The sequence below is a fragment of the Haliotis rubra genome, unplaced genomic scaffold, assembly GCF_003918875.1.
Source record: "Haliotis rubra isolate DU_JTF1 unplaced genomic scaffold, ASM391887v1 Scf288, whole genome shotgun sequence".
NCBI lineage: Eukaryota > Metazoa > Mollusca > Gastropoda > Lepetellida > Haliotidae > Haliotis > Haliotis rubra.
The window spans coordinates 1,096,702-1,118,318 of record NW_025766955.1 but is presented as its reverse complement, the minus strand read 5'-3'; the positions used below and the strand labels follow the sequence as shown (position 1 = coordinate 1,118,318).

At 38.1% G+C, this 21,617-nt stretch overlaps 1 protein-coding gene across 1 annotated transcript in view; it reads left to right on the top strand.

The window, feature by feature from the left end:
- Window positions 1–340: 340 nt before the first annotated feature.
- Window positions 341–21,617, top strand: part of LOC124281705 (protein TANC1-like) — a 31,024-nt gene continuing 9,747 nt past the window's right edge. Inside the window, exon 1 of the mRNA XM_046717656.1 lies at window positions 341–578. Coding sequence (XP_046573612.1) covers window positions 341–578 — 238 coding nt within the window. The remainder of the gene's footprint in view (window positions 579–21,617) is intronic.

Below are 21,617 nucleotides of genomic sequence, written 5' to 3'. Positions count from 1 at the left end.
AAATGAGAAAATTGAAACCGTCAACTACTATGAATATCTGGGATTAACTTAAAAATATGTTTTCTAAAGCTTGTGGTGTCTTAGCCAAGCAAGCTGAGAAGGATTGTGTCCAATCAGGAACAGTCAATACATGCATTTGTGCCTTTAAATCATGACTTCCAGATATTGCTTTTAAAATATTGGATTGAAAAATACAACCTATCCTATTGTATGAGTCGAAATCCAGGGGACAGTGTATCGACACAACGTTGAAATGGTACATTCACATTTTTGCAATTTTGTCTGTCGAAGTGGTTAGTCACTCAAGCTCTTCGAACCCGGCCTAACTAAATGAAATATAATGTCCACTAAGAAAGTGAATAAAGGTAAAACAAATCCGGATACTCCATCTAAGTCTGCTGCTCCCAAGTTGGATGAATATATGCAAACCCGAGCAAGAACAGGCCTCAAGAGGCCACCGGACCAGGAGAACATGCCGCCCACCCTGGCAGCCATTTCTGTACCGGCAGACTCGGACAAGTACGAACTGAAAGAGTTCATTCCAGATGCCTTGAAAGAGCAAACTGAACAACTCTTGAGTAAAGTGGACTCAATGAACGAGGAAATTAAACACTTACACAACAAAACAACAGACATCTTAGCGAACTGTGTCTAACGCGTATAACGCGGGGCAGTTGGAAAACAACAGTAGCGAAATATACAACAGCTGAAACAGGAGATGACGAACATGTAAAAGGACTTTGATTTCATGTTCGTCAACCCAAGAACGTTATTCTAGGATGCACCCCTGAAGGGCAACCTCCTCGTGGTGGGTGCGGGGTAATGCTAATGGCTCTTCGCCCCCGTGTGGACCCAGGGTCGAATAGGTCCACAGCACCCCATTGCTGGTCGTAAGAGGCGACCAAATTGTGCAACCCGTTTGCCGTGGGTTGCGCTCCTGTGTCGGTTGTAAGGGAGTCTGGTGGTTGAGGATGACGGAACCGGCAATAGTGTTCCTTAATCCAACATACCACTTCGACCCTGACTTTGCCTAGACGGGTGGTAGAATAGGTCCGATTCTACCAATCGGCTTGTCACGCCTTGCCCTGTGCATGGAATGTTTCCACAAAATTTGGTACTACAAAACACTTTTGGACATGTTCAAAATGTTAACTGATATTCTGCCCAAACCAAATAGCCTTGCAGACCCATGCACAGAAGGCGGTGGCTCATGGGCCAATCTGGTGATACTGACATCAGATTTCTGTACGTCTCCAAGTGATTGTCATGGGCCGAACCATCCTGACAACTGGTAGACAACTACAGCATTTCATGTCAAATTCGCTGGAGTATAACACCCCCTTATCCCCGGTCTTGGCAGCTTGGAGATCCGCTGCAGTATAAGATCCCCCTGTTGACACTCCATGGTTGGTGGGGAGAGGGGATGCCGAACCACATTCCCTACGACATGGCTTCCCAACACCCCGGTTCAAAGCGAAGACATATGGATTCTGACAATTCGTCGTCTGATGAGAGTACGCCCCTTCGAGCTGGTGACAATCAACCACTGCAATTGAACCCATTTGCAGTGTCCAAGGGTATCGCTGGTATCTGCGGAGAGGTTGCCAATGTAACAAAGCTTCGGTCCGGTTCTGTCCTTGAAGAATGTGCTCGGAGACAGCAATCCTTGAACCTACTGAAATTACAAGAGCTTGTCAATGTAAAGGTTTCTGTCTCAGCGCACAAAAAACACTGAACACGTGTAGAGGCATTGTACGGGACAGAGCTCCATGCCTGTCTGACATGACTGAGGAACAAATTGTCCATGAATTTTCCCAGCAGTCTGTCACAGCTGTGAAGAGATTCACCATCAAGAAGGACGGTGTTGTTCAACCAACAAACACCTATCTGTTTACGTTCGCCCGATCGAAGATCCCTGAATCGATTAGAGCTGGTTATTGTAGCATTGGTCTGGAGGTGTATGTCCCCAATCCACTCCGGTGCTACAACGGCCAAAAGTTTGGCCATGGATCCAAGTCATGTCATTCCTCTGCTGTTTGTTACCGCTGTTGTGACAAACGTGAGGGAATAGACTGTACTATGGAAGTGAAGTGTGCAAACTGCGGTGGCAACCATATGGCCTCTTCCGAATCTTGTCCCGTGTGGGAAAGCGAATCAGATATCATAAAGATCAAGCACAAAGAAAGTGTCTCATTTAATGAAGCTAAGAAGAGGGTTGCAAGTTTAACTGTATCCCCTTCAAGCATCTCTTCTGCCGTCTCTCGCCCTTCACCCACTACTGCAACCATCTCATGTCAGACCGATCTGACATGGGCCAGATCTTCTCACCCTTTCTCAAACCCTTCATCTCCAAAGCCAAAAGTCAAAACTTCTGAATCATAAACACCAGAACCAATGCCAAAGCCAGAAACGGAAACTGTGCGCCAAAAAAGAAAGAAAAGAAACTACAGACACTAAGGCAGCTTGAGCAACTGCCAAACCAAAAACCAAAGGCCACCTCTCTTTCAGAGGTCCCCGACGAGGTCCATAACTCCTTTGGTCCTCTGGACTCCATCTCCACCTGACACCAATAGGAGTACTTCAAACGCTTCCTCACGTTCACGTGACATGTCACCAGTGGAAGCCTCATGAATCCACAAAACATGATTCTATGGAATTGCAGGGGATTAAGAATAATTTTAATGAACTACAGTTATTGATCCAAGACTTTAAACCATCCGCGTTTTGTCTCAAAGAAACCTACCTGAACAGAAATGATAAATTTGACATCCGTCGGTACAGTTCCTACCACTCCTTTTTCTCCTCCAGGTGTTAAAGCTACAGGAGGCACTTCTATCCTGGTGAGGCAGGGCATCCTCCATAGCCCTGTTCCACTAAACACCACCCTAGAAACTGTTGCTATCCACATGACTCTGAACATAGGGTTTACACTATGTTCACTCTATCTTCCTCCCTCCTCAACTGTCCGCCTATCAGATCTTCAGATCATTGGCGACTTGAACGGCCATAATCCTCTATGGGGGAGTACTGATACAAGTAATAAGGGAAAGGTCAAATAATTATCCATGCATCTTCAACGACTTATCTCCATCCTGCCACTGGAACATACTCTGCACTTGATCTATCACTTACGGATTCTGATCTCTTAAACGAGTTTGAATGGTCGGTCCACGATGACCTTTGTGGAAGTGACCACTTCCCAACTTTTCTTACTCCTATCGATCCAGCGGATGAACCACCTTCAACAAGGTGGAAGTTTACTAGGCCAATTGGCCATTATTCCAAACTCTCTGCTATGAAAAACTTATACCGGACAACTTTGGGAATGTTCCTGAACCCATGGAACTATTTTCTTATATCTTAAATACCACTGGAGACGAAACCATTCCTAAGTTCTCTGCAAACCCGCACATACACAAACCATGGTTTGATACAAACTGTAAACAAGCTAGAATAAATAGGAAGAAGGCGGAAAAATACATCCGACAACATCCTTCTGTACATAACCTGAATGCAGTTAAAATGACACATGCCAGAGCAAGACGCACCTTTAAACAAACTAAACGTCGATCATGGAGGACATATGTGTCCAAAATCAACTCCCGCACGCCCATGTCCACGGTGTGGAATATGATTCAAAAGATTAAGGGCAAAGGATCAAACTCTGGTGTTCGCCATCTTAAAGATGGTGACTCTCTGTTAACAAATAAATTTGAAATTGTTGGCAAACCACTCCTCCTCGTCAAATTATAACCCTCAGTTCCAGAAATACCAAACCCAACAAGAAAAGAAATCAGTCAATTTTAACTCTAATAATGGAGAGGATTACAATGAAACATTTTCTCTCCATGCACTACGTACTGCCCTGGGGCAGGCTCACGACACTGCTGCAGGAGCTGATGAAATTCATTATCAGCCTCTGAAACACCTCCCTGATTCAAGTTTGAAAACACTACTCAATATGTTTAATGATTTTTTGACAACCGGAAACTCTCCTCCTTCGTGGCACAATGCCATTATCTTCCCTATACCAAAGCCTGGCCTGGATCATACTGGCCCCGATTTCTCGAAACAAACTTAAGTCTGAGTGTCTACTTAAGTTAGAGTTTTTGCTCAAATTTGAGACAATGCAGGAAAATGCATTTCCCAGATTAGATTGAAATCGATATTAAACCCAACATAGTAAACATTTTGAGTTTGGTGGATAGATTACTTAAGTTATTTGGGCTTTTTTATTTCAAAAATGCACTTGATTTAAAAATTTAGCTGTTTCAAATAGTCAAACTCAGTTTGAAATTTGAGTAAAAACTTAAGTTTGTTTCGAGAAATCGGAGCCTGATCCCTCAAATTACCGTCCTATATCACTAACTAGCTGTGTTAGTAAAACCATGGAGCGCATGGTCAACAACCGATTAATCTGGTACATTGGAGACCTCCAATGTGGTTTCCGAAAGAACCGAAGTACCATTGACCATTTGGTGCGTCTGGAATAATGTATCAACAAACAACATACTGTATCTATCTTTTTCGATTTAGAAAAAAACATGATACAACGTGAAAACATGGTATCTTAAAAGATTTACATGAATTTTACATGGGCGAGCGAGTTGAAATTGACAGTTTTCGAAACATTTTTTTTTCATTTTTTCATCCTTGGCATGTATTTATAACAACTGCATGTTCGATTTGGTCAAATCCCTTGTCAGAAAGTGTCCACAGTGCGTAGAGTTTCTGGACTTTTGTGAGTCTAGAAAATTAAATTGTGACGTGTTATACTTACCTGTCTGCAAAGGACAGTAAAGCAACTAGATTATCACAGGAATATATTTAAGACTAGTAATTAAATCTAAAATATTTTAACCATAAATGACAATACAATACACAAACAGGCCATAGATTGCCAACAACTGAAGGTAGATGACCATACAAGGGACCATGGGGACTTACAGTGCTTTTGCTACCTGCATGGACCCTAATTGGATTTACACCATCCCTTCAGTCGCTGGCGATTGTAGGAAAATTTAGCCGGAAGAACAAAGATACTACGTTTAAAATATGGTAAATTTACATTTTACTATGAAAGTTTTGGGACTCACGGTACCCTCTACGGAGGACAATAATTTTACGCTACATCAACACCCTTTGAGGGTACAGCCACTAACAATCTCAGTTTCTTATCTAAACTACCAACAATAAAATATTTAGCTATTTACAGATCAGTCAACAAATATAATTCTTTTAAAAATTTAACTATTCAATCATAATTAACAGTATAAAAAAGATCCTTCAATGTTTTGACATTGAAATACTTATCCCTTGTGATGGAATATTCAGTAGAGGTAAAGAAACAAGGAGTGAGCGAGTTAATATTTAACGTCACATCGGCAATATCTCAGCAATAAGGTACAGAAACAACTGAGTGGGTGAGTTAATATTTAACGTGACGTCGGCAATATCTCAGCCATAAGGTAAAGATACAAGAGGCCACTGTTTTCTTTAAATATATTTTGAGCTGAACTACCCATACCTCAAAACACCTTAGACCAATGAGCAACATCACTTCAGATAATCTGTCACAATGAGTCATTAGCATTAAACAAACTTCCAGACCATTGTTTTCAAATTGTATTCATTTTCCTCATACATAGTTTGAGTTGGGTTATATTGTTAACAACAGGGAAATGCCGCGTATCATATATGCTTCGTATGTTAATAATAATGAAAACGCAAAGGTCTTATGATCACGATGAACACTAAAAGTCAACTCAACCTACGCTATTGTCACTTACAAGTTTTGAAATTTGAGAATATAAACTTTCTCTAAAGTGTATCAGTATCGGTTTCCTGACAACTGCATTCAATATACATGGAAATGTGCTCTGTATTCATGGAGGGTTGATATGCATTAATCATTAGATCATTTGTGCTGATATACGATGCATGGTAAGAAAAGTCACTTTCTGTTCTGTTTGATGTGTAAATTGATGTAAATGTATAGGAGGTCGTCCATGGCTATGTTATTTAGTCGTCTACAGCAGGCAGACCACGAGTCCTTCAACACATGCTCACATTTTATCAATGGTCCATTATATATCCCTTTTGGGTAATTTACACTCATTAGAATCTGTTCTAGGAATACCAGAGACATATTTATGCATCGACTTCGACGATTTTTGTGTTTAGAGTAAGATACCAATAAATATTTTGTGAATCTGTTCCCAACAGCAACTCGTCAATACTGTTTGACCTTGGTTTTATTGAGCATGTAGGAGGGATCATTTAAATGTTTTATTCTTTCAAATTTAAAATTCAAAAATACAGTCACCATTATAACAGTATTTCCAAGGAACTTTGTAAATAATTGATCAGAAAATATGAGTGAGTGAGTTAAACACGCCCTTAATTTTTGGAATCATGTTCCACACCTTGGACATGGGTGTGTGGTAGTTGATTTTGGACGCATATTTCCTCAATGACCGACGTTTAGCTTGCTTAAAGGTACGTCTTGCCCTGGCATTTGTCATTTTAAAAGCATTCAGGATATGCACAGTAGGATGTTGTCGGAAATACTTGTAGCTTGTTTTCAGTTTGTATCAAACCATGGTTTTCGTATGTGCAGGTTTCCAGAGGACTCAGGAATGGTTTTGTCTCCAATGGTATTTAAGACGTCTGAACATAGTTCCATGGGATCAGGAACATTCCTGAAATTGTCAGTTTTAAGTTTTTCAGGGCATAGCCAATTGGCCTTAGTAAAATTCCACCTTGTTGAAGGTGGTTCATCCCCGGGATTGATAGGAGTAAAAATTGTACAAGAGCTTCATCTTGGACCAACTAATCAAACTCGTTTAAAAGATTTGAAGCTGTAAGTGATAGATCAAGAGCAGAATATGTTCCAGTGGCAGGATGGAGATAAGTGTTTGCTCCATCGTTGAATATGCATAGATCATTATTTGAGAGAAAATCATCAAGGACCTTTCCCTTATTATTTGTATCGGTACTCCCCCATAGGGGTTATGGCCGTTCATATTAAAACCTTAAAACATTTAACTACAGAAGACAATAAAATATCAAAACAAGTTATATATTGCCAACAATCGAAGGTAAATCACCATACGAGGGACCATGGGGACTTATAGTTTGACATGAAATGCATGTGGACCCGTTTTTTTGTAAATATCTCTTCATCCAATGATCCAATCGATCTCAAACTGTGCAAGTGGATGTTTTGTCAGACAACCTAATCACATTGTAAATCACCGATTTTATGCATTTGTATTAAAGAATCTGTCTATGTAACTGTCAACAAAATAAACAGCAAAACGCAGACGGCTTGCAGAGGGAGGGAGCCAATGACTTTTTGTTTTCTAAGAAAATCAATAACCGAACGAAGAGTGACATTATTTTAAAGGTCCTTCATTTTTATAGCTTTGAATTATTTATCCCTCTTGACTAGATCAAGTACAGATAAGTCTCCAGCAGCATTACCTTCAGCTGGAAGGAGACGTGTATTACTTCCATCATTATGAAGGCATGCATCATGCTTATCAAGCAGATCTTTGAAGATTTTACAGGTATCATTTGATCATATGATCACCTTAAGATCTCCCATAATCAAAACCCTTTTGGGAATCTGTCAGTGACAGTATCCTTGAGCAGTCATGGTGACAAAGTGTTTGCTTCACCCTCCTGTCACAGGCCTGTACTCGTTGTAGATCAATGAGGTTTTCACATCAATCCTTCTAGATTTCACAGTGTGTTGCTAATAAATGTGATTTTCATTGGCTGTTTGAAAAGGTGCTACCGATATGTGCCATCGATCATGGAACAGTAATACAGAAAACAGCTCGCAATCAATTTATATAGACAGTTTAATAGCTTAATGGAACCCTTTCAACGGATAGAAAAATAGTGCAATACAATATGTTTATGAGACTGAGAACGAGGTTATTATGTTTGAAAGTTAACGAAGGAAGATGGCTGCGATTTGATTTAAGTTTACATTTAAGTCCTCTTTGTAAACTCCTGTACTAGGCACATGCATACTTTCTATGTATATGGTAACATGGCTTAGTGAACAGTGATCTAAGCTGCTGGTGGCAATGATCAGGGGATAAAGTCACTGGATAAAACAGATCTCTTGTGTCTGTATATGTTTTGACAACGACTTCACCAATATTCTGGCAGAATGTAGTTGGAAATATTAAGCATAGAAGAGCACTATGTAAACCCAGTCTTTCATCGCACACTCTACACATCGAGACAGGAAGACACGGCAATAACCCAATCCTCTTAGTTGCCCTGACGACTAGTAAGACCCGGGTAACCAGCTCTCGGGACATCAGTGACATGACTTGAGACATTTGAAGCAGTACAGTCTATCTGCTGTTTCATATATACTTTCAATATTTATACAAAAATGAAGAAAGAAAGGTAAAACACAGCAAAATAACTCGGTTTCCGCAATGCGGAAACCTGGTAAAAAAGTGGACTGAAACTTAAGTTTCCACCTAGAATCCAGTGAGTTTCCGTTCTTTTACATTGAGTTTCCGCAATAACGGAAACTTACAATTACTTTCAAAGGGTTTCCGCAAGGTTTCCGTTACCCACACTCCAACAGGTTTCCGCAAGGTATCCGTTACCCACACTCCAAGAAGTTTCCGTTGAGTTTCAGTTAACTTTGAATCCATCAGGTTTCCGCAAGGTTTCAGTTATTAAGACTCCAACAGGTTTCCGCATAGTTTCAGTTACCAACAATCCGACATAGTTTCCGCATAGTTTCAGTTCCCAGCAATCCGACATAGTTTCCGCATAGTTTCAGTTACCAACAATCCGACAAGGTTTCCGCATAGTTTCAGTTACCGGTTTCAATTTCAGGTTCACGGGTTTTCATATGCGTTTCAAAGAGCTAAATGTAAACATTCTTCTTTATTTATATCATAAACTCTTGTTCAAAACAATATAAGCAATTTGTTATTATCATGACATTTACTAAAGAAAAACAGAATATATAATAAGATTCATTGTTTTATTTTCTCAACATGGTATGGATTAGCATTTAAGGCAAATAAAGATCATACATATAACTAGTAATATAGCACTAAAGAACAGGGCAAAACATGTTGGCATAACTCAATCCAGTTTTAGAAATCATATATCATTTATAACAAAGTTGTAATTTTTCATCAGTTAAACTTTCATTCACTTATTATCTTGAAATAGCATGTTAGATACGAAATTTATTTCTAAAATCAGGCTAATGATGAAAAATAACAATAACATACAACTTAACACAGTGATAAAACATAGTTGCATCGGACATTTATTTGCACGCCTTGGCATTCAGCCACACACTCTATGTCACAACTATCGCCAAACATCCACTATGATATACAATAACAACATACAGCTTACAATACAAAAATAAAATAAAAATTACATTATGAAATTGAAAATAAATTCAATTAAATTGCAAGAGCTGGTCAGTGGGCCCTGTAAGGGGCATCCCTGAGCGGAGATCCCTCTGTTACTTTGGTTGGATGCCTCATCCTCGTCCTCCTGTTGGCCTTGACGAGAGCAGTGGAGGTGTAGATTCTTTCCAAGTCCAGTGTCGTCGTGTATGCCATAAGCTTGCTGGACTCACAGACAAAGGGGACGGAATGCAACTAATTGACGTCATCTTCGTCACTCACGACTGGTGATGTCATGTCTATGGTGAGTGTTGTCGCTACCTTTTTCTATCGTCTATCTGGCCAATCAATAGATGCAAGTCTGTTTGGGCGTTGTGCAAGTTTCTGAAAATGGCAGGTTATAACGAATTACTAGGTTATTTTGATGAATTACACAAACATCAATCAACAAGAAACTGACAATGCCAAGGATGATTTAAAATGAGTAATCCACAAGTAAGTTTGAATAAAGAGAACTAAATTGAACAATCACACTTTGCACTAGTTTTCTCAAAACTCAAATTATGCAATTCATCACACTTCATTGACCGAATGTAATATCTTATTTTCTAAAGAGGACACAGAATCTATACAAACTTTGCTCTGGAGTTACATGCTTCCCAGACCAGAGGTAGTAATATGTTATATATAATATCTGAACATTTATTGCATTTTCTATGTAGTAATAATGGTACTAGTAATAGATTTTCATCAACGTTGTGGTGTCCACCTCCGTGATGTTGCTGGAATATTGCTAAAAGCGGCGTAAAACCAAACTCAGTCAGGCAGTTGTATTGTTGAAGGCACAAGTATATTCACCCAGTAGTGACTGTATGTTTACACCATTACGTCTTTGAGGTGTATTTAGAAGTGAATAATACAAGACGCGAATGTTTCCGGATGTCAAGGTCTTTATTATGTGAAAACACAATGTTTCGGAGTGAATGCTTACACCTGACGAAGGGGTAAGCATTCACTCTGAAACATGTTTTCACATAATAAAGGAGTTGACATCCATAAACTACTGTCTCTACTCTATGAATTGGAAATAATTTACTACTTATAATGAAAGTCACTACAGATAGGTCAAAATTACCTTCACACATGTTTCAGCTGACCATCCTTGGTCATTCGTTATACAGTCTGCAGACTCATCATCAGCTGAAAAAAATAAACAATAACACGTTACTTTTCTTTGCATTTCTCCATTCATTCATTTGAGGTTTAACAAACCCCAAACAATTGCAGCGACATTTATACCAACAAACAAACTACAGATTTATCACTTTAAGGTTATGCAATGAGTAAGTGAACGGCCTGACATAAACATCCTGATGAATGAAGTTCAGTTATCTCATGTGACATAACCTTGGAGTAATTACGGTATTGTAAAATCAAGGGGTCAGTTTTACTGCCATTTCACACAGGTGTGAAGTTTATTTGGTCCAATTTGAAATCATGATTAAGTTACCGGTTATTCAAATCCATTTGCAAATGTAACTTGAGTATGGTTCATTTTGTGAAAATGTATCTAGGGAAGCATAATAATAAAATATTCAAAGTGAAATTACGTCTATGTTTCATAGTACCATAAACACATACCTTCAGTTAGAGAGGGTGATCTTTTCTTCCAGGAGTGGTCGTGACACGTTTCCTCTCAACAGCCTAAATGGATAAAACAAATCAATTAATATACAATCTATTTGCTATATTTTTCAAAATTGTAGTATATTTTTCGATAGACACTTATTTTACTTCACCAACCTTTGAAAATAGTTCGTGCAAAACTGTTTATACAGTCAGGGGACTTAAATATACGTCAGTCGGCAAAATTCTCATAGACTTGCATGCTATTTTAGTGTAGCTATGTAATTTTCATTAATTCAGTTTTCCATATTTGGTTGTCAAATTATGCAGGCTGTTAGGAAATAATCTTGGTCACAGATACATAATTTTCCGCATTGTAGTTACATGAGCAACATATATACAACATTGCGTATTCTTTCCCCATAGACCGCCATGTTAAAATTGCCATAACCATGACACGCATTGAATTGAAAATAAAACGGAAATTATGTCTTTGAAGCTGAGATGATTCAGAACCCATGTGCAAAATATGAACAATATCAAACGGATATCAAATAAATTCAAGACATATTTCTAGCTGCACCAAATTAACATGTAAGTCGAATAATGCATAGTGGCGAATACCTATGGCCACTGGCTGTAATTCGATAGATTAGCTTGATTACCAATCCGGATTATCTGTACGTAAAGTAAATAATTCATAAAACGTTATTTGACAACAAAACAAATTGGTCTTACCTGACAGGGTCGTGGTACTGCGAGTTTTTCGCAGCCATTTCCATCTTTCTTTTCAGGTAGCGAATTCTCTCTTTCAGTGCTTTGAGGAAAACTGAGGCGGCTTTGAAAATCGCGACTCGCAAAGGCTCACGGGAAAAACACTTTGTTGTTGTTTTCAATCTAAATCTAACATTACAGTTTGACAATATCTTTCCGCGTTATACAACAAAATAAACATACACTATACACATAAAATGTCAGCTGTGTGTTTTATAATGATTTAGGTAGTCTCGCGTGGACGTGATCCGGTCGCCATTGTTTTATTTGTTTACATTGCCGACATCAAAGGGACCGTGAAGGTGGAAATGAGCAGATTGAATGTGAGTACCCAACAGTGGGCTTGTATGGGCTTAAGGGTCTTCTCATCGCATTATGGGCACTAATTGCTCCTCCTCAGTGTCAAGCATCAACATGTAGGCCTAGAGAGTGAATAAATCTGAAAACATATTCACGTTACTTTAAAAGTCCTCATCGAGCTCCATGAGTCCTACTCATGAGAGATTGTGTTAGTGGCAAATAGGTGATTTTTCAAAACCCTGTCAGGAGTAGGCAATATACGTTCTGCTGGACGTAAAACTTCACCAGGTAAGTAATTTACCTATTGAGCTCAAAACATGCACATGTATTAGACATGCTTATATCATGTTCATTCTTTTCAGTTCTACACGTAGATCTACGTACATTCCCTGTATTATAACTTTACTTATCTAATTATATGTGATGTCAGCTCAATATATCTACGTGAGCGAGTTTAGTATTACGCCGCACTCGGCAATATTCCAGCTATATGGCGGTATTTATCCAATTATACCAGTACATCTTTTTATCATTTTATTACCATTAAAACAATTATAACATATACTTTACACTCATAGCTTTGTGTAATAATTTAGGTAATCAATTATTGAACCTCTTAGCCTTACAATGCATTGACACAAGTCACGTATAACATTTCTAAAAGAATCATTGTTTCAATTATTTGATTTACAGATACGTATTGTGGATCCACTGACTTGTTGGAGATTGACAAGAGGCTTGGCTTGGTAATCATTTATAGTTACACCATACCATGCTCCTAATTTCATTAAAGGAAATCTTAAAACAATATTTTTTATTCATCAGCATTTAGTCAAAAACAAGTAAACACTAAATAGATACATAGAATAAATTTCTTTATCTTTGTGAAAAATATAATCACTCAAAATGTAACAGTGCGTGGATTCCAGTGTAACCATAAGTTTAACATATGTTATATATGGGATTACACTTTCATAAGTTAAGATATGTTGATATGTTTTCAGTTCAAAGAAAAGACCCAGTTTTCTGTCCGCACTGCCAGTCGTTTGTTTCAAGGAAACAAGGAATCGTCTGGAATGGACGGCAGTTTCTCATCAGGTTAGTCCAAAATACTTCACTTCATAGGTTTCATTTAACGACTTCAGTTTGATCTATCCCATTGCTATCCATCATATATCAATAATGAATATATTTAATTATTGTAATTTGTTTGATTGGCATTTAGAAGTTGGTGACAAATAAGAAAGTAAGAGAGTTTATGGATAACAACTTCTTTATTATATATGATGCGACGTTTCGGTATGGATTCTTATACCGTTGTCGAGCAAGAGTGTAATTATTGTATACCAGATATGTAACTGTAACTGAAAGTGAATAAGTTGTGTTACACATTTTACAGTTTTAAATTAAATTAAAGGTCACATAAAAAATAATATTTTATGTTACTATATTGCTGGGAATGTTTCCTTAGAGAGTTGATAAAACTAAGAAATACCCACGATTTTTCATTCATGGGAAATGTTAGGTTTTGTATGCTTTTCTCAGTTGAGTTGGTCATTTCAATTTGAATAAGATCACATATATAATTATGTGTTACATTCAGTGTTTAAACATAATTCGTATCTATTTAAAATATGTATGTACCGTTTTACATATGCTTCGATTTCAATTGGCGATTTGGTAGTAGATGTTACCTTGAATATGAGTACAGTAACAGTAATAAATATTACAACAATTTGCTTCAGAATACTGGGTTGGCTGCTATTTTCTGGTACCAATCAATAAAATAAGTGACATGTCAAATGGAAGATACAATATACATGTATACTACATATCTTTCCTTTGTGATTGTGAAAAAATATTTTGGTTACATATACAAATTAGTCGTTCTAATTATATAATTTCATTGTGATCAGATGTACCACTGTGCATGTTTATGAATATGTATAAATGTGTTACTTTGGCTGTTTTGCAGTTTTACTAAGCATTGTATGTATTGTATTTGCAGGATGATGAAGAGTCTGTGTGGGATGATAAGGATGGCAACGATGTTGTGCCAGACATCAACCAGGACTCTTCATATTCACCCACAAATCTTAAGTAGAGCATACACCATCTGTTTGCGGTTGTGGACTGGTTCAAGCCTTGTTGTAATCAACTTGGTTATATTTCCCCTTTCTGTGTGGCAAAACTCAGGCTCAACTCAAGGCTCTGCGTCATATGTACCACATCAGAGGATTGTTGGCTGCTCAGTGTGAGTGCAACAGAAGCTTCATGGTTGTAAGCAAGTTGCCAAGTCTTTACTATGTGAGATTGTTAGTGTGTATATGTTAAGATACATTGAGACAGCTTCAAATGTACACTTCATGTATATGTATATGGGCCCATGACCTTTCATACAATAAACATTTGAATTTGAATTTGAAATCTGTTTTATAAATACCACAGCAAATATGTTATGCCTGCACTAGTAGACCTCATTTCATCATATGCATAAAATGTTGTAGGGTTTTGACATATTTGTATTTGCATATTCATACAGAATTTGTTTTCTCCAATGCTGAAAATTCCCTTTTGATATGGGCATGCATGCATGCATGCATACATACACATACAGACAGACAGACAGACAGACAGACAGACAGACAGACAGACACACAGACAGACAGACAGACAGACAGACAGACAGACACACAGACACACACACACACACATTGTTGAGTACTGTTGAAATGTGAGCTATTCACAATAATGAAACAGATGAATCATAACAGTGCATGTGTCACTGTGTTTGTTGTTTTTCGGGTACAATGTAATAAATTGTACATTCACAAGTTATGCAGAATGGTAGTGAGTGAGTTGCATAGTCACATCGGTAGCCATATCGTGACTATGAAAGTCGTAACTCTAAATTTGTAAATGTGTACATGAAATAAAACAAACTTATATACTTACCTGTCTTCGAAGGACAGTAAAATAACTAATCTATCACAAATGTACACTAAAACTGGCATGTAACCATAAACACTTTACCGGTACAGTATAAAAATGAGCTATAGATTGCCAACACCTGAAGGTTGATCAACATACTAGGGACTACGGCACGAACAGTACTTTTGCTTCCTGCATTGACCCTAACTGGATTCTGTAAACAGAAATTATCTTGCAAATGTAACAATAAGTAAATATAGTCCCCCAATGGAACAGCACAAAGCTAATTATAAGTTTGCCATTTCATCTAAGCTGAAACCAACAGAAACCTAGCGGAAACCTACATTACCCAGTATCCAATAGGTTTCCGCAATAGCGGAAACAAAGTCATTTCTCTTTGAATGTTTCAGCGAACTGAAACTAAATGGAAACGCATAATGATAGTTTCAGTTGTAGAAACTTGACGGAAACCTAGATTTGTTAGTTTCAGTTTTGTAAACTATGCGGAAACTCGCATTGTCTGTTTCCGGATACTGAAACCTAGCGGAAACCTACATTACCCAGTATCCGTTAGGTTTCCGCAAAAACGGAAACTAAGTTATTTGTAATCTCCATATACTCATGAAAATAGTCTTTATTCACCATGTACCACACATTAGCCACCACACAGCTTCTGTTTGCTGTCTAAGGTAACCTTTAGACATTGGTGTCAATTGCCTATCTATCCGATGGTAGCCACCACATATTGGTATAAACAGATTGTGTTTGCTGTCTAAGGTAACCTTTAGACATTGGTGTCCATTGCCTATCTATCCAATGGTAGCCACCACATATTGGTAGTCTTGTGTTCAAACTGATCCTCACCGTTTGAGTGAGTGAGTAAGTGAGTTAAAATTTAAAGTCACTTTGGCAATATTTCAGCCATATCGTGACTAAATCAAGTTATAGATTAATAGAAATTAAAGGTACATTATAAAAACCTGTCATCGAAGGACAGTAAACTACTAGATTATCACAGACAAAATTTAAAACTAATAATTAAATCAAAAACATTTTTTTAAAATCACCATACTAGGTACCATGGGGACTGACAGTTCATATGCTTCCTGCATGGGCCCTTGTTGGATTTACATCATCCTTACAGCCGTTAGCAATTTAGATAATCTAGCTATGTATTAAAATTACACATATTCTACGATTAAAAAAGCGGATAGTTTAAATTGACTTTGAATGTTTTGGGACTTACATACCCTCACAAGAGGACAATAATTTTACTGTACTTTAACCCCCCTTGAGGATACAGCCGCCAGCTGATTTACTAATTTAAACTCCCAATCATAAAATATTTATCTGTTTACAAATCATTTAACAAATCTATTTCTTTGAAAAATGCAATAACTAAATGAGAACTGATATTAGTAAAAACATCCTTCATAGTTCGTGATTTGAAATAGTTATCCCTTGACATGCTTGACCGTGATTCTTTCATCACAAGGGATGCAAAACGGAGGATCCTCACCTTTCAATAGGTATTCAGGAGTATATCTTGTGTGACCAATACGACATCGTCGCGGGATGACCTCTTCAAATCTTGACTGACAACCCAAGTAGGTGTAACCAATATAGGGTTTTAATTCACGTAGTTTGTGTATGCCTATTTGGGTGTCCCACTTCTTCTGCATCAGATCACGGATGTAAGTTCTAATGCTATCTTTGTAATCAGAGTATGGAATTAGAAGTGGTGTCACAGATTTGTTGAGTGCTGCCTTGGCAGCAAGGTCGACCATTGTGTTCCCAGAAATGCTAACGTGGCTGGGTAACCAACAGAGGACGATGTCGTATTGGCCAGTAGCGAGATCATAATATAATTCAATAATTTCGATTATGAGTGGAAGTTTGCAAGAACGATTTTTGATAGCCTGAAGGCAAGAAAGAGAGTCTGAAAATATGATATATTGTTTATATTTAGGGTGTTTATTAATATACTGATGAGCAAAAGAAACTTTCTCTTGCAAAATGTTTCATAATATTAACATACGAAAATATAATCAAGTGCACATTGCCCCATAGTTATTGCCAACAACAAGGGTTCGATTCTGACCAATCTCTGGTGAAAGGAAATATCTTTTCATCTGACCAAGACATATGTCGACGTTTGCTTGTTTTGACGGAACCAGAATGAGTGTTTGTAGCCATGGTAGATAAATGTTATTTAGCAACCCTGCCCCCCACCCAACTCCGTCATCGAGCGTCAACAAGGGTGGTATTGCATTGGAAACCAGACTTAAGCAAGGTTCTGCCTGTGACGCATTTCTAAAGGACACGGAATTCAGAGGTCTATAAAACCAGATTGGCCCTTGAGCCTCCATATCAGCAGTATTTCAGCCATATTGAGACTATATCAAGTTATATATTTCTAATAATTATAGGTAAATCAAATTACTTGAAACAAGGTAACGAAAATAAAGCTATCTGAAGCAATTCAGACCATCTGCTGTTTCATGTTTATTATCAATATTTACAAGGACGCAGTAAATGGAGTTAGAATAATGACAATGTTTAAACTTCGATACCAATTTGTGTCAAAAGATACAATTGCAATGAATCTAATACACATCATGTTGTCAATTTCAGACAAGGATAAAAGATTTATGCCCTTGTAGTCTAGAATCAACCAATCAGGTAAAGTATAACGTGAATTCCTGAAATGTTAAGTATATCAACTGACTGGCCTTCTGTACATACTTGATCACAGTAGTCGCAGTATTTGCCACTTGAAGAGTTTCCCGACTTGCTGGAAGTTATTGCCGGACATCAAGGTCTTCAGTCTTCTGTGGTTGTTAGTGGTAATAGTCCGCTGTCCACCCGGTCTCCACATAGGTATTAATATACAAGTGTTGTTTGTCTATCAGGTGGTGGTCTCCAGACATTGGTGTTCAAGTTACATGTTTGCTGTCTATCCGGTGGTAGCCTCCAGACATTGGTGTACATAGCCTAGTGTCCACTATTTTCCTGACCCTTTGGCTTCGTGGTAGTTGCTCACCATCCGACACAACGGGTGACCCTCTGCTAGCACTCCAACATGATGTATGTGAATGACTGTGTGAAACTGCCCCTTCAATTAATGGTTATTCTGATGTTTGCACATTCAACATCCAGCTCTAAACAATGTAGACCTACGACGACTCAGGGGGTCATTATCAAGAATGTTGGCATCAAGTTGTGCCAGCAAAACTGTGTTGAAAGTGGTCAATGCTTGAGTATTCAATACAATATTGACACATTGACCTGTCGTTTATTACATGGTGAATCACGGAAGACCAAGGCGAAGGAAGGATTTGTCAGACTTGCAAGGAATAATTCAGATGTAAGTAAAGGCGTACACACCCTATCCATAATTATATAACATCTCTACTCAGCGCAGTTGTTCGGCTCCGGACTAATCATTAGCAGGTGTTTATGAATTTCACATATTGGTGATCTCGGGTGTTCTTGAAGAGGAGCAAAGGCAAATAGATGTTAACCTGATGGTTCACGAGAACATAAATGTAAACAAATGGACATGCGTCGAACACAGGGTCAAATTCTGATGCTTCTTAATTATTATCCTTCACATGCTCACCACAAACAAGTAAACCATCTTAGTCTTGGTGAAACCCCCTTGGTTTGATTTTTCCACTCTGACTTCTACACCAAAAATTAAAAAGTTGAAACATTATAATAGTGATACATGGGGTATAAATAACAACCTGACATAGCACTCCTCTGGTTTGAAGGTACCGTCTGGTTCCTGTGCATCCAAGATGTGCAGTTTTGGGCAACGGTGTTTGAAGACTCGATCTGGAAAGTCTATCTGTGTGCAAGGTAATGGCCGTTATTTGTCATATTTTCACTCGTGCACTCACTTAACTAGTTTGGACAGCACTCTCGCTCTCTCTAATATCTACATACGTCCTGTCGGAACGTCATTTGTCATAACCAAGTAAGTTTATAGCACACGTTACACAGGACCAAAAGCCTGATAGTAAACCATTGAAATAAACATAAATACAGTAGGACATGCCATGACCGGATTTACGTATGTTAGATATGTATGTAATCTATGTAATGTATGGCAAATCTTGTGAGGTGCTTGTTTCGAGGGATTAAAAGGTCCTTTTGTCCTCGCATGTGTCCCTAGCTGTCCCAATAGAATAGCACTCTATCTCTCTTAGAGCAGAGCCAAATATGCAACACGTACCAACTCGTAATTTCCTAAGTCTATTCAGCTCACTACTGTAAAATATTTTTTGGCAGTACATAATTGGAATATTATTGCACTGCACGAGACCTTTCTTAATAGTCTCACAGTGCCTGAACCATGTTATTTCTCTTCCGCTCAGCCTTTCCTGTAATAACGCCATACATTAACTTTAAAGTTGTCCACATTTGTTTCACTAACGCAAACGTATGCGACAACAAATAATGCCATATCAAATTATATAATTCTGTGAGACACGAAATGAAAAATATTTTTTTTATCGTGTAGCGATTATGACTGGATAGCACAGGTGGGTGCGTTCTCTGAGTATACCATTGGCATGTTGGACCTCCGTGCCTTTTGTGAAATTCGTCGTCATTGTCCTGTTTAAACTCAGATTGCGAAAGCAAATATCACACAAGTAAATGTGATGTTGCATTGCTGTACTTTTCCCCGTCTGAGAAGATATATATTCCGTTGCTTGGAGCAGGCCTATGACTATTACGCCCCCGTGTTGCTAAATAGCTTGTAGAGTATGACCTTTAGTCTGACACAGGCGCAGACCTCGCATTTTTAAGTTCAGATCTGACAGGGGCCGAAAATATTGATTCCAACAAGAATGCAATATCTCAGTGGGTTGTTGTTTTCCTAAGTAAGTGGAGTGCCTACTACAACATTGGAGATAATTGTATTGCTGTCCTTGTGTATGTTACAGAATTGTAGGGCATAGTCTTAAGACTTTCTACAAGGATTCTTCGAACTTGTAACAGTCGTTGGAGAAGATCAAAAGAGAAAAGGGTAGTGCACGATGTATCCGATGGACGTATATGGAGAACATTCGAAGAATGTTACTGTATAAATACAATAATAGAAATACTGGTTATGTTTAACAAGTACCCTCAATCTGATAGAGGTTATTGTGAACGATCGCTGTATGTATCATTATAAACGGGCCAAGATAAAAGTACATGTCATTCATCCCCATATTATATCCCTTTTATAGACACGGGGCATCGTTGTTACAGGTAGGGCAAACACTGTCTTATATAGGTATCTGCCGGTTTCACGCTACATACATGTATTCATATTATTAGAAAACTAGCGACGCAAGTTCTCCTCCATCACACATATAATTGTATAGATACCCGGTGATTAGTGATAGCGTTGAAGCAACTTATGAAAATGTACGGCCGACAGTATAATCTGCAGTAGTACTGCCATACCTAGCATCGTATATATTACTCTTTTACATAAGGTGAAGTATCACAGGGTTTTAAGGTAACGATAATTTGGCATACTATTGATTGTCTTTCTCAGCGATTAGAATTTAAATCAGTTTTGACGTCAGAATGTTAAGAGAAAAGAAGCTGTAAAACGAAATGTATAGTTATCGAATCTATAGGCCTTTGTAAAAGCAAGTTTCAAGCCACCTACATAGAAACCTGTTTTCATGATAAATATCTGCTAATCCGTGGCACGATTCCGACCATATCATGAGTATGTGTTTGTGAATCATAATCAAATAGTGATGTTACAATGCCGCGTCAACAACACATGCAAACGCACGAGAATTGCAATACGGGCCCCTAAACCAAAGATTCTCCCTGACCTGGAGACACTTGTGATTGAGCGTATGTAGGGACGTAGTCTGTCATACAGACCCTGAAGCAAATATATCCAAGTCCTCGCAAGTCTAGAAAATGTGGCAGGTCTAGATTTACACAGCTTCAGGAGAAAGTCTCAGGGCTCCTTTTCATTATGATTAGTTTTCTTTTACTATGAACTTTTTACAATATGTTCATTTCAAAGACTAGTTGTTAGTCTAGTAGAGACGGGTAGAAGACAAAAGACAAAATGGATACTCGTGCTGTTATACTTTTGAATTATATGTAAACATTCGTTCTTCTCTCGGGATAACTGTATATTTTCCAGTTTCAACCAAATGTACATTCGAAGGATATCGAAATCTAGGCTAAACTAATTGAATCATATTTACAATTAAAAGACCCAAACAATGGTATGTTGTCCAAATTATTGGTTTTCCATATCTTGTCTTAGTCTGTATTAGAGTCTCAGAACGATATCATTTCCCCTTCCGCAAAGCCCTTACTGTAATGCTTATGCCCTGCATAGATATTCCAGATATGTTTAGCTTCTGTTATAATCTGCAGGGGAAACTCACTGCAGGGTTCGGGTTTCCGACTTTTGACCTGACAAGAGAACGCTTTATGCACGAGCACACCCCATCATTCCTTGATACTGTTAAAGAATATACATTGGTACATTTATTATACATTCAAGATTGAACCCAGTTTTCTCACTATATATCTTTTAGTTGT